This window comes from Notolabrus celidotus, chromosome 16, assembly GCF_009762535.1.
Source record: "Notolabrus celidotus isolate fNotCel1 chromosome 16, fNotCel1.pri, whole genome shotgun sequence".
Classification (NCBI taxonomy): Eukaryota; Metazoa; Chordata; class Actinopteri; order Labriformes; family Labridae; genus Notolabrus; species Notolabrus celidotus.
In genome coordinates, this window is record NC_048287.1 from 16,827,017 (window position 1) to 16,840,592 (window position 13,576).

At 39.6% G+C, this 13,576-nt stretch overlaps 2 protein-coding genes across 4 annotated transcripts in view; one reads left to right on the top strand and one right to left on the bottom strand.

The window, feature by feature from the left end:
* Nucleotides 1-6,303, top strand: part of LOC117828523 (potassium voltage-gated channel subfamily KQT member 4) — a 50,356-nt gene extending 44,053 nt beyond the window's left edge. For all 3 annotated transcript variants that reach the window (XM_034705714.1, XM_034705717.1, XM_034705716.1), the window contains 3 exons: nucleotides 2,216-2,347; nucleotides 2,742-2,880; nucleotides 3,120-6,303. In XM_034705714.1, the coding sequence (XP_034561605.1) occupies nucleotides 2,216-2,347; nucleotides 2,742-2,880; nucleotides 3,120-3,323 (475 nt within the window). In that variant the 3' untranslated portion in view covers nucleotides 3,324-6,303. The remainder of the gene's footprint in view (nucleotides 1-2,215; nucleotides 2,348-2,741; nucleotides 2,881-3,119) is intronic.
* A 977-nt stretch (nucleotides 6,304-7,280) lies between these two features.
* cfap300 (cilia and flagella associated protein 300) lies at nucleotides 7,281-10,318 on the bottom strand. The gene is made up of 7 exons (XM_034704997.1): nucleotides 9,901-10,318; nucleotides 9,108-9,189; nucleotides 8,744-8,813; nucleotides 8,483-8,640; nucleotides 8,222-8,394; nucleotides 8,034-8,100; nucleotides 7,281-7,760 (listed from the first exon to the last, which is right to left on the bottom strand). The coding sequence occupies exons 1-7, from the start codon at nucleotides 10,023-10,025 to the stop codon at nucleotides 7,629-7,631; spliced, it is 807 nt and encodes a 268-aa protein (XP_034560888.1). The 5' UTR covers nucleotides 10,026-10,318; the 3' UTR covers nucleotides 7,281-7,628.
* Nucleotides 10,319-13,576: the final 3,258 nt, after the last annotated feature.

Genomic DNA, 13,576 nt, shown 5'->3' on the forward strand with positions numbered 1-13,576 from the left:
AAGAGGCACCAGTGTTAATCTCAATCTGTTTCACAACCCATTAAAACTCATCGTCATAACTTTTTGTAAAATTTCAGTCTATATACTTAAAAATATTTGGTGTCTACTCTGTAAATTTCTCTCGAAAAATGATTGAAATCCCGTACTGCTACTTGTGTATTACATTTTGGTCACTTGGCACATATGAAGCGTAACCTGGTGAAACACCAGACATGCTCCTGCAGAGGCTCACCCTTCCTGCTCCACCTAGGTTTGGTGTCAGCATAAGAGTCATTTTTTAAAACCTCAGATAAAACCTTGCCACTGGAGACTATCAGGTATCCACCTTTGCTGAATTGCAAAAAATATTTTGACTAGCTATGCAAGTATTTTTGGGCCACGGGTGACACTTCCTTTTCCTGCAATCATCGCTACATTTCAAAGTCTTAAGTTCTTCACATTAGGAGGGTATAATACATTTTAGTGAGCTGTGCCAGCTGTACTGTACCCCTGCCAGTGACTTCTTTCTGGGGTGTGTGTTTGGGGTGGGGGGAGGGGGATTCTCAAAGCCTGACCATGTATTATGAAAGCCATTGCACTGACGGAGAAAGAGAGTCAGCATTTCAATGAAATCCTTGGAGGGTGCAAATCAAAAGTACCCCCCCACCTCACACAACCACCCTTTCTCCCGTTTTCCAAACCTTTTCTTGCACCCACACCTGAGACCCACCCTGGGAAAAAAATCTGCATCTACCTGCAAAATAAGAGAAGGCCTCCTGCAAATAAAAAAAAACCTGAACGCAGGAGTCATCAAGAAACAGAGAGTGCTTTGTGAGGTGGAAGAGTGTGCTGATGGCTGCTACGCCACACCAGCTGTGGACTCCAACACTCCCTCTCCTCCTCCTCCTCCTCTCGCTCCTCTTCTCATTCCCTCACACCTTCCCTTCTTTGTTGCAGCAGCGTTCACTGCACAAAACTGTATGTGGCTGCTGTGAATGCAAGCGCTGCAGACCTCAACAAAGGTTACTTGAGAAAGTGACCCCTCTGTCTAAGTTCAAATTTCACTTTGCTGCTGCTTAGCCCACGTAGTTGTGTTAGTTTGCACACTGTGCTTCTTAGAGTGTATAGGTGAATGCAGTTGTGGCAGTATGGTTGGGCTTTTGTGCCTGTGTTCGTGACGTTCATCTGAGAACAGCTGAATGTGTCTGATCTTCCGCTTACTGGACCTTTGATGTGATTTCTTTTCTTCCTCCTGTGAAAATGCGGAGTATTATAGTCGACTTAGTGGTCTGTGTGAGATAGGATTCCCTCGGAAGAAAAAAAGAAAAGAAAAGGAAAAAACCTTGCTTTCTCAACTCTCTTTTTCACTCCTCCATCTCTCTCCTCCTGACTTGTAGAGCAATCCATCACTGGTTGAGATGACAAGTTGAGTGTGTATATTTTGTCTCGCTTACACTTGAAGTTTCCATACCTTCTGCGGAGTTGGCATCTCTGAGCTGCCTATCGCACAAGTGATAAGAGGAGAATTGAAGGACCCACCCAACACACACACGCTTAAAACTTTCCTCCGCTCTCATTCCATTATCTCTTGCACATCCTCCTCTTCCTCCACTGTGACGTCCAAAAAGACCATCTTTGGCACAGGATTTTGTCAGTGATGCTTTCAGGTGAAGGAATGCTGCTTCAACATTTCTTGGTGTGATTCCCCCACTCATTTAGATGTGTGGGTGGTGATGAGTGGGAGCAGCTGTGGTACAATGTTGGCACTATCATGGCTGTCACACTGACATATGAGTAGAAACAGAGGGAAAGCGCTATAGCAGTGTGTGTGTGTGTGTATGTGTGTGTATATGTGTGTGTGTGTGTGTGTGTGTGTGTGTGTGTGTGTGTGTGTGTGTGTGTGTGTGTGTGTTACCCTTTACTATTTGTGTGTTTGTACTAATTGCTGAAACAGCAAGTCCTGATAAGTAAATGTGTCCTGGAGATGTTGTCATCATCACAATATATCCACATGGTTTAGTGTGAGGGCGTCTCTGCTCTCTTTATGGGGCTGTTTGTGAACGATAAGGTCACCCTGACTGTAATTAATCTTGGTTTTCTCAGGGTGTCCCCGTGTAGTTTGATAGCTGTCCTGCCGCTGCATTTTTCTAAAGGTTTACAGTACGTGCATATATGTGGATGTGCTGTGGGAGGCTTTTTGTGGTGATAACAGTAAATGTGGTGTGTCTTTGTGTAGGATCTTGAAGTTCCTTGTAGCAAAGAGGAAGTTTAAGGAGACACTGCGGCCATATGATGTGAAGGATGTCATAGAGCAGTACTCTGCAGGGCACCTGGACATGCTGGGACGTATCAAGAGTCTACAGATGAGGTAGGTAGCAAATTTCAAACCATATTCCTTACAGCTGAATTATTGGAATTTAAAAAAAAAATCTTTTTGGGTGTGTTGGTGGATTCCTTTGTTTGATGTTGACTAGATCTTAGTTCTTATTCAAAATAGCGTTCAAGTTTACTTTCATGTGTGGCTTTGAACATGACACAAGTCTTGTATGATTTCAAGTAGGGAAGCACTATATAATTTTGGGGCAGATATAAATAATTTGGCTCCTGATAATCTGTCCATCTTTCATTCATTCATTTTTCAATAAGAAACACATCGTATTTTTCAATATTTGTTTCCAAAACCAATCATACATAGTTCTCTACCTAAGATGTAAAACAAGGCTTCATCATAATTATTATCATATGCTGTTTTTGTTTAAAAGAGTGGACCAGATAATTGGGCGAGGAGCTGTGCAGTCTGATAAGAAGGCTCGCCCTGAAAAGGGAGAGAAGACGCCACCGGAACTGGATCCACTGGATGAGCTGAGCATGATGGGGCGTGTGGTCAAGGTGGAGAAACAGGTAACAGAGATTTATTTACTAAGTGTTTTATGTATGGAGTGTTGCATATAGGCTTGTAGGTTTTAAAAGTAAAAAGAAAAAAAAAGTCTTTACATCTCAGCATTAAACAATAAAAGAAAGAGACATAGAAGCACAACATATTTCTCTCTCTCTGTGTGTGTGTGTGTGTGTGTGTGTGTGTGTGTGTGTGTGTGTGTGTGTGTGTGTGTGTGTGTGTGTGTGTGTATGTGTTTGTTCAGGTCCAGTCTATAGAGAACAAGCTGGACCTCCTGCTTAACTTCTACACTCAGTGCCTAAAGAAAGGCTCCTCTAACTTCACTCTATCCTCCCTCCTGGACCCCGACCTGACATCTGATTACCACAGCCCCACGGACCAAAGAGACCTCTTCCCCTCGGCCAATACGCTCAATATCTCTCAGTCAGAGAGCGGGAACTTGGAATGACAGTGAGCTGAGCAGTCTATGGGGCTGTTCGAACACAAAGACCTTTACAGAACGTCTTCCTGTGGCTGAGTTCTCAACCCGAGCAGCTGAACCTTAACGTCTTCATCACTTCATTTCATTTCATATCATTCTGCGATGATTTCTTTTCTTCTCTCCCTCCTCTGTCTCCTGAAATGAATGTGTTTCCAGAGCTGATTCAGACAGAGGCCACCAGAGGGCCTCAGCCAAAGCTGCTCACCGCACACACGCCTCTCAACACAAGATGATGAGGTTGAAGAGTGAACACATGAAGAACTATGAATGACTACTGAACCACTCTCACCCACTCACCTTATGCTCTATATAGTTATGTCAACTTCACAGCTTCAAATCAGACTTTAAACTTTGGATTTTTGTAAACTTTTTGAGAAATCTCATCGGATATTTCTCTTTTTCTTGTCTGCTTCAATCGCCTGAGTGAGAAAAGTTGACCCGATGCTGGAGATTTGTAATGGGTCCCAATGTCAAATGTTGGAATCACACAACAACAAAAAAACAACAAAAGTGCAAAAGGAGTCCACAGTGCAGTTATGATCTGCTCCTTCAGACCTGGACATGCATACCTGGCCTACAGTCGCCTCCCCAAACCACCAAATCCTCCACAGACAGTTCACCTTCAAACCCAAAACAAGGTATTCTCACTGAGTGGATCCTGCTCTAAATGACTCAAACTTGTCAGATGAAAACAAATGGAAGAATGTGTTGAAACGACTGATATGTACAGCACTTTTAGTTTGTTCTGTTCCTAATAAGCCCACATGCAAAAAACTAAAATAAAAGGGATGTTATTCCCTGTTTGGCTGACCTGTTGGTCCTTCCTATTTAGGTTTTACTAGAGACAAAATGTCCTTTTGTGCAAAAATCCCCTTTTGCAATATCTAGAGGCCACTGTATCTGAAAATATTTTAGTAAGCTTTTCTGATCAAGACTCCCCTCAAGCCTCTCTGTCTTGCAGCCTATCCTCCAGACATGCATGTTCCTCAGGCCAGTCCTGTAGATAACACTCACTGAGGCTCAGTCAGAATTTAGACATCCAGCCTAATGTCAGCAGTGAGATGTTTCACAACCTCACAGTTCTCCCTCTTACAGCCATCAGAAGACATGTGCTCAGTCAGCAGCTGTGGAGACTTTCTGCCCATTTTGGGGCAATTTTAATAAAATACCAAGCCTCTTAGATGTCCAGGTCTAACGCATGAACTCCAGGCTATTATCCTCATGAATGCGCAAGTGTTAGGAAATCCAGGACCCAGCCTTACAGCATCACAACTGCATCCACTCATAAACTGTCACTGTCGGTCCACTATAGTCTCTTCAGCAGTATTTTCTGGTTCTTTCTACAAGTTTCTTGATGCACATCTGTGCTCGTGGACAAAACTGGAGAGTGCAAAAATGCACATACACACACATGAATACACAATGTAAGCAATTCATTTTCTTAAATTATCTGCACTTGATGAATATGACACACTTTTGTCTTTGTTTTAATTTCTTTACTGTAAATCTGTTCATGCACTTGATTTTTATGTAACCTATAATAGCAAATTTTCTATTTTTTTTATGATTTTGGTTGTTAAAGTGAATGTAGAATTTTAAATTAATATATTTAATTTAGTCAGATAGGGTCTTGAAATAAATGTAGCATTTTTATGTCAAAATGAATCCTGAATGGTGACACCTGTAACAACACACAGCTGATCAGGTTCATATTCACAGAGCTCTATGTCTATTTTCTAATGTTGTCAGATAATTGCTGCCAGCTTGGACACATAAATCATTCATCCTGCTGTAGTTGGCCAGTGAAAACACTAATTCTTTCCTTGCAAGTGATTCATTTATATGATCCGGTCAAGCCAGTTGACTCAGGTGCTCCACTTTTCCATTTACACCAAGTCTAGACTCCATAGCTCGGTCTATTTAGACCTATGAATGGCACTTCAGATTTCTACAGGCATTATGCAACTTATGCATTTGTTTTATGTAGAAGTGATAGACAGCTTTTGCCTAAATTATAGCAGAGATGCCTACCTAATAGAGGCATAATTAGATTGTCATTTCATTGTCAATTGGAATGCTGAGCTTCATTAAAAGGTTGGTGAAACCCCTGTATTGCATGTTGTTGTCAGTGTTGGCCCCAGTATTAGAGGAAAAAAAGAATGAGAGGAAATGATCTGTGCCTTCTGCTTCCTCGTTCTCTAACCTTTAAAGGTTAGTTGTTGTTTTTTTAAACCTGAGTTATAAAATCCTTCAAAAATTGTTCTGATGTATAATTTTAGGGTGTAAATCTTCAATGACTGCTGCAAACTTTGATCTTTTTCTGACAGTATTCTGAACCTGTATATTCAACACATGACTGAACCAGGACCTCCTCTCTTCAACACCCTTACTGTAATTTAACACCAGGAGGCACAGACATCTGTATTATCACAGAAAACTCTGCAGGCATGTCTCCTTTCATAAGCATGTCACAGTAGAGAAAAATGGCTTCCACACAACTACCTCTGAGGTCACTAGGGGGCGCTAGTCTAGAAACCTGAGTATGAGAATCCGTAGGTGATTTTCTAACTGACTGAATGCAATGCATGACTCAATGTGCACGTTCTCTTCTCCACTCTGTTCTTCTTCATGACTTCCAAACCATCGTTCACTGACTTGCTGCCATTTTGACATTCCAGCTCGTTGCCCTTTAACTGGTAGGTTTATGGAACTGTTGTTAAAATGAAACACAAACTGATCAAAGCAATAAGCAAAACCAACAAAGTCTTCCAATTCCAAGACGTTGAGATACCGGATTTTAAAAAATAGAGCTTATCTTGTTTTTTAATCTATGTACACTTCTATTTGATCCTTAAAGAATTACAAAATGTATATCTGCTGAGATTAGAATTAGCTCACTTGACTAACTTATTAATTTATTTGTTTCAATAAAGCTCTTTGGACTGTATGCTGGCTCTTGTTCCTTTTGTATCAACTTTTCCCACAGAAACCATGTCATGCTCAAAACTCACCAGGCATGCTGACATACTCCAGAATTATCATTGCATTTGTAAAATAATAAAATGGCAACGTAGATTATTTAAAGAGAATATTGAGTGTTGAGTTGAGTAATTTGTTTCTTTAGATGAAAGATGGAAATAGATGACATCTTATGTTGGACTGTCTTTGCCTTGTTGAGTTTAGTTCAAGCAGCAACCTCCGGTCTCAAACGATGAAGCCCACGCGGAAGTGTTATAAACTGCAATTAATTGAGAATCCGCTTGAGGCTGGCTGCAGAAACACCGGAAACCACATAGACATGAATGGGAAAAAGACGATCTTTGCAGCATTAATAAACATGTTTACAGCCTGGTTCAAAAAACGGCTTGGCTCTACAAAGCTAATTTCTCTATCGGCACAAACTGTACAGGGGGTGAATTTTTTTCTAACGCGACGGTTCAGAAGATATTAAGATTACGAGTTTTTGCCCAAATAAGGACATGTCTGACTTGACTCCCCGACAGGAACACATAGCTGTTGGCTCGGAGGCTCAAACTCCGCCCCTTTACGTCACACTATGCCTGGTTGAGTTCCGCATTTCCAATATGGCTGCTGCCGTCGATTGGATTCAAAACAGTGCTCAGGAAAAGATGGGTGATGTCACGGATACTACGTCCATATTTTATATAGCCTACGGTTTAGTCACACAAACTTAAGCTCTGATGTTAAAGCTCCAGTAAGGAGTTTTAGTTGGTTATGAAACAGACTGGAAATGACAGAGGTACCTCTTTATGACCTAAAAAAGCAAACAGAACCATCAACAACAAGACTGGCACTTTATATATTAGAATATTTGATGTGTATAACAACAGTGAGGGGGTAGATGCTAGATGATTTGCAACATGCTGTGTGGCCTTTTAAAAAAAAAAAAGATTCCATGCAATATTCAAAGTGACACGTTTCACTGTTGAAAGATAGCAGGATGATACTTTCTTTAATAGAAAATACTTTATATGTACAGGACAAAATCTGCAAAGGCTTTGTCCACGGGAGGTGCCAAAACCGACACAAACAGAAAGCTCCTAATTGGAGCTTTAAGTGTTACATTTTAATAGACTACAGAAGGCCAAACATAAGTTATAAATCAGGCATATTTTAAGTCTGTAATAATCTTTGTATTGATAAACATTAACAGAACAAAACAATTATTCTTTTTTACAGGGTCCTCTCCCCCTCTGATCCCATGTGTCAATACACACATAAGAAGTCTACCACGAGTCTGGTACATTTCTGTCACATTGTAAAGTTCCCAACACCGTAACTGTGGTAAAACAAAGTCACGTGTCTTTTGTAAGGATCCACAATCAAATAGGCAAACGTCTGCTCCTCATCTTGTCTCGCAGGGAAACATCTCCCAGATTCATCCTACAGATGAATAAAAAAAAGAAGTGTAAGTTACACCGAAAACTCACAGATGTATTTTATCTCTTTGATGGAGTGCCATGAAATTTGAGTGTTTTACTGTTAATAATCTAATCCTATATCCTGTATCAGGTCATTTACAATGGCTTTGTTTCATCAGTAAATTAGAAGGAACAATCCAATCAATATTTTTCATAGTTACTCCTTATGTTGAATTATAAATGTGATTGTATGCATGCAAACTTAGCTGACAAAAAAGGCATATAAGTCACTCACATGGGCACAAACTTTGAGGACAATGGAGACGACACTGATCTCCTTGGTCTCTGGATCCTTCTGAACACTGAAGCAGTAAAAAGTAGAGAAACAGTCTCTTAACTAGATACAAAAAAGTATTTATTAGGTAAACTTATTGGACAGTAGTCATTCAAGGGTGACCGCAAAGACAGGCAGATTTTACCCACCTGATCAGGTCTTTGTAGATGAGCTTTGTGGTGCTAATGTAAGGCCCTATTGTGTCCTCAAACTGACAGAGCTCTCCTCCAAAACACAGGTTCTTGAAGATACGAAACAGAAATTCTCTTCGCTGCTCTCTCCGAATCATGTAGTAGTGCTCAGAGTCCTCCTCCTGCAACATCTGGAGAAAGAGAGAACATTTTGACCTCCATGTTAAGAAAACAGAGAAGAGAGACAGACACAGAGGGTTGAAAAGAAAAGAGATTGACCTGTCTGAGTTCATCATAATCTGGGTAGACATCATGAAAGCATTTAACTACATGTCCAGAGGGCCTCAGGATCCCACTGGAGTAAATAGGGTCAAACAGCTCCATGGAGACTTTAGTACATGGCACCTGCTCCACATCAACACACACCACTGGCTTGTCTGCAACACACACAAAGACATTTTAAAAAATCCCAAGAGATGTGAGTAAATTATTGTCCTGTGGATGAAAATATCTTCCGACAAGTAGTGATTTGATGCATACCAAGAGGCACCCAGGTTCCATCCTTCATGATCCTCAAACTGGAAACTACGTTGGGATCTTTGAAGAAACACTGCACACAAAGTGACATAACCAACAGACAAATCTGATTGAACATGAGAAGCTCATCTGTAAAAGCAGGCAACTAGCAATTCATCTTTTTTAATGTTTAGTTTTCTTTTAAAAATGGATGAACTGTAAATGCTTTCAGGTGAAAGGAAAAAGGTAAATATATCAGTCAGTGAGACAGTAAAATATAAAAAGCAGCACTTTGAGTCATCTTTAGCGTAGTCTGCTCACTTAGTATGTCCATGTACTTTTTCTCCTGAATATTGACCTTATCATAAATTAACATAATGGGTCTTACTGATGCAAATGTGGCACTATTGTACGGGTGAAAGCTTTGGTCAAAGCTGTAACATTTAGCTGAAATCCTCCCAAGCATGGACCTGAAATGAACAAACAACAACACAAGCACAAGCAACAAACATAGATGATGAACATCTCGGTTAACAGAAGCAGCAGAGGAGACTTGCAGGCCCACTGAAATGAAGCACCTTTAAATTGAATCCCAGCACCCCAAAAATTTGAGAGATTCAAAAAAAATTTTTTACTGTACGTCCTTTTTATTAAGCTAGACAAGTTTGAAAACCGTACCGTTCTGGGTTGAAACGTAATATTTTAACAACAGAAATACAGCAGCTCCACTGCGTTTTACATGTTGTGCATTGCATTTCAAATGAAAGTCCAAAAAATAACTCCAATGTCAATTTTTGGTATTTTTGGTACTCACCATGGGGGGCTGGTTTACTCCATAAACATACAAACTGTTTATGTATATGTTGAGGAGCTGCTGTATAAAAATGAGTTGTCTTTCCCCAGATATTAGGGTTACCATATGTTTCTTTTATGATTCCAATCCATTTCTCTTTTGTTGTGGCTCAGCATTTAAATAACCCTTATCAGATTTGATGGTTTAGTCACAGACTTTCCCAAAAAGTGTTATACTTTTCTTTCACAAATGTGGGAATGAAATTGCATTAAAATGTACAAAACAGTGAAATGTAGCTTGCCCGGCTCAGCACCCCTAAACATCCGATCCTAGAATCGCCCCTGCTGAAATGGAACAGGTTTTTAGGGAAGGAAACTTCACAACTCACCATTTCATTAACAGTGCCAATGTGTCTTTATCTTGTAGGAAAGAGGGCTTCTTTGTGGGAAGAGGAGAAAAAGAAAAAGTCTGCTCAAACTCGCATTTCTGCCCTGCCATGCTTATCATCTCCATCGTTGTTTTTAGTCTTATTAAGAGGACTCACTCCTGTTTTTTAAAAAGAAACAGGTCTATAGGATTTTAAAGGCTAATCAGCGACAGTAGGCAAATAGTCGCGGTTTGTTCGGGTTGCATAGAAAAATGACGGAGAGGTCGATCTTACTATTTCACAGCTGAGAAGATTCGTGTACTTGTCGCCTTGACAACGGACGCTAGAACATTCTTTTTCTAATTAGAAGCCAACCAAAGCTAATTGAAACTTCTCCGTTTTTTAAATTTACATCGTTATTGTCCTCGAGTTGTCAATGGAAGTCTCTAAATTACCTTGCTGTTGGGAAAAGTGTCACATTCCCTCCATTTAAGAGAGTGAATAAACTTTTACTTTGAGCAGGCGATACCGCTTTACAACCACTAGAGGGCAGTCATGTCATGCTTTAGTAACAATCCTGAGGGTTGTAAGCTTTTTATTTACAGTCTATGGTTGTAAGCTGCACTCTTCATGGCCTTGAGCGTTTTTTTTTTGTGCTTCCTATTTTTATTCATCTTTCCACCTTTGTGCCTCATAGTTACTGTCTTGTGATGATGCCATTGATCCCTGTCTTCTTTTATGCTGCATGATTTGTGACATAATGTTAGTGGGCAGGTAATGGTACAGTACCCTGTCAAATTAAATCAGCTTCTCTGCTGGGGGAATCCTATTTGAGCTAAGAAATAAACTTGACTGTTTCCTCTCATCTTTTAAAACAGGGGATGACTAATGTTAAGTAGCGGTAAACTAACTTGCATGGTACAGATGATAAAAGCCACTTGGCAGGGTCAAAACCACCACTGTGCCAACTGCAGTGTTAATAAAAAAAAAGTAGAAATCCATTCATTGAAGCCCAGTTGATGAGGGTTGCTTCTGATTATTTAAAAGCATAAAAGTAAGTAGGCTCAATGGACATCCATCTAGGATAATTTACTCATAAAAGGTTTATTATTTTCTATATTTTTTAACATATAACGAGTACTTTACATCTTGGTTGTGGTTTTTTTTAAACATAATTCACTCTGATGTGTATTTGTTCTGACAGATTTAATTTGCCTGTGTATAAAGCACAGATGCTCCTCTGTTTTGACCAGTTCTTTCTTTACACAGGTCACAAAATGACTAAAATGTTCTACTGTCAATTTTGTTCAGTCTGGCAGGAACATCTGAGCATCAGGAACATGAAGGGCAAATTCCCTTTTACGAGTCACCTCACATTTATACAATTTTTTAATACTGACACAACACCCAAAGGGTAATGCTTCTTCTGAAGCCTCACACCTTGTTTGATTGTACAGGCTTCAGTCTATGTTCCTAAAGGTATGAGTTTTAAACCCATTCTACCAATACAGAATCAACTTCTTTTCAGCCTTGTCACTCCCATAAAGATCCCAACAAATACTTTGATTAATCCTGGCTAAAAACCTCATTTCATTCCCACCATTCCCAACATTCCTGGATGGTCGAGAATGATGGAGCCTTTTGATGCACATTCCAGTATAGGACGCCCGGACCCTGATACTCCTCAGAAGAAGAGCAAGCCAAGTATATCTGGTATGGTGGAGGAAATCCTGAGGTCATGATAATGCTGCCATGTTGTGTTGTCTCTTTGCCTTTGATGTGTGGAGTGCTTTGCTGCATCTGAAAAGGCAAGTGCACTGTAGACAAGCAGAGTTAGATTTGTTACTGTGTGTTTTGCGGAGTCAGTGCAATGTTTGTTTCAATTAAATGTGACATGACAGGTGATGGTAGAAAATCTTCTTTAAAAACGTTTTGTAATATATGTAAATCTAATGTGTAATTTTGTTGAACTCTTTAAAATAAATGTCAAATCACACTGTTACAAAAAAAAAACTGGAAAAAAAACTGGAGAGATCCTATCTGAACTGATGACATGAGTGATGAGACAGTGAAGACAGACAAACCGTCAGGGGGGGCAAAGAGTCAGATACAATCTCCAACATCTTTTAGTCCATTCTTGTCTCTTTTATTTCTATATACTCTGAATACATTTAAATGGTTGGAGAAAAATAAGCAAATTCTTGTCATTTAATCTGCTCAAAGTTGCAAGTGGCAGATGTTAGAGCTACGCTTGTTCCTTTTCTACCTCTCAAATTTACTTTCATTAAATGTTCCATCTTAAACCATATTATTTGACAACCCTCTAAGATATATAATATGGACTTATAAACAGAACATTTTTTTGTCTTCACATTTAAAAAACAGACTGTAGACAATAGTGTCTCTTCATGGGGAGAAGTTTCACAATGGATAAAGTCAAATTGATGTTTTGACACTATGCAGCTGTGTTAAAGCCAGGCATCATTAAGTCAAGTCACTAAAACCAAAGAGTTATCTTATTATCTGATGATTGCTAGCGGTAACTGCACTTGATTCCTGCTCATTAGGATCAAAAGTGAGACCTGGCAAACATAGAGGGTGAGGCAGGTGAGATGTAACAGCTGAGGAATGTTTTGAGAAGTGATTGCTTGCTATGATCACGTTTCCATGTCAATCACAGCGATATAGACATTGTCCAAATATTAAAAAAAACACCTTGTTTTAACTGATGATGATGATGATGGGGTGTCTTGGTCATTGGTTTATGTCCAGGAACTCTCCATTGAAGGGTACTAGATGAGATGATACTGAAGTCCTATCCTCTCTATTTTTTGTCACCAAGTCAGGGGATCTTTTTGGAGCTGATTACAGGCCCCTTTCCTGTACTCCTTAGGCTTCATATGTTGGAACTTTGCTGTCATGGGCCAATGGAAAGAAATAAAGGATTTAGTAACCCTATTAAACGTTATGTCTGGCTGAGTAAAGAAGGCTTTTATCTCTGTAAAAAGGAAAATATTGACTGAAAACCCAACTGAATATTCAATGGATTAAATCAAATGTAGAAAACACAAATATTCAGACACTTTCTCAGCTTTTTTCACTCTTTATCTGAGCAAAGTTTTCCAAGGGAGATCTTGACTTTGATATTTCACAATTGTTTCCACGGCCCAAAGCTTAGTTGCAATCAAATTTTAATAAAAAAAGACCATCAGTTTAAAAGATTTAACCATTAATAGATTTGGTTCTCATGTAGAGCAGACCTAGAGGTGTGATTGTTTCCACGGGACTAGTAAAGAAGACACACGAGGCAACATGAGCAGAGCTGAGGATGCTATTTTAAAGGCTGACACTAAATTTCATTGTCAAGTTTTTTTATTTTCAGAAAATTAATGGTTTAAGTAGAATGAAACATTTCTCCTTTCTTAGTATCAGTTAACTTGGACAAGAGGTATACTGAGAGTAGATACAGACATTGAGATCTGTTGCAGTAGAGCACAGTCCCACATGAGTGGCTCCTGTTTAGTAACTTCTGTTGAACTGATCATACTTTAGTTCAGTGTCCCGTTGAATTATTTGACCTAGGCTCTGTGAACCCAGACTGGGTCTCTAGTTTACACATGTCACTCAAGCAAACGTCTTAACTTGGCTCCAGTTCGAGTACCATGCCATTGTTTTCAAGGGGACAACCTTTCCTATT

What these genes read in the sequence shown, in the direction of transcription:
- cfap300 (XM_034704997.1), bottom strand. Translation starts at nt 10,025, where the DNA reads ATGGAGATGATAAGCATGGCAGGGCAGAAATGCGAGTTTGAGCAGACT. An exon ending in ATAGTGCCACATTTGCATCA is followed by an intron (nt 8,814 to 9,107) that starts GTAAGACCCATT and finishes CTTTGTGTGCAG; the next exon opens with TGTTTCTTCAAAGATCCCAA. An exon ending in TGGAACCTGGGTGCCTCTTG is followed by an intron (nt 8,641 to 8,743) that starts GTATGCATCAAA and finishes TGTGTGTTGCAG; the next exon opens with ACAAGCCAGTGGTGTGTGTT.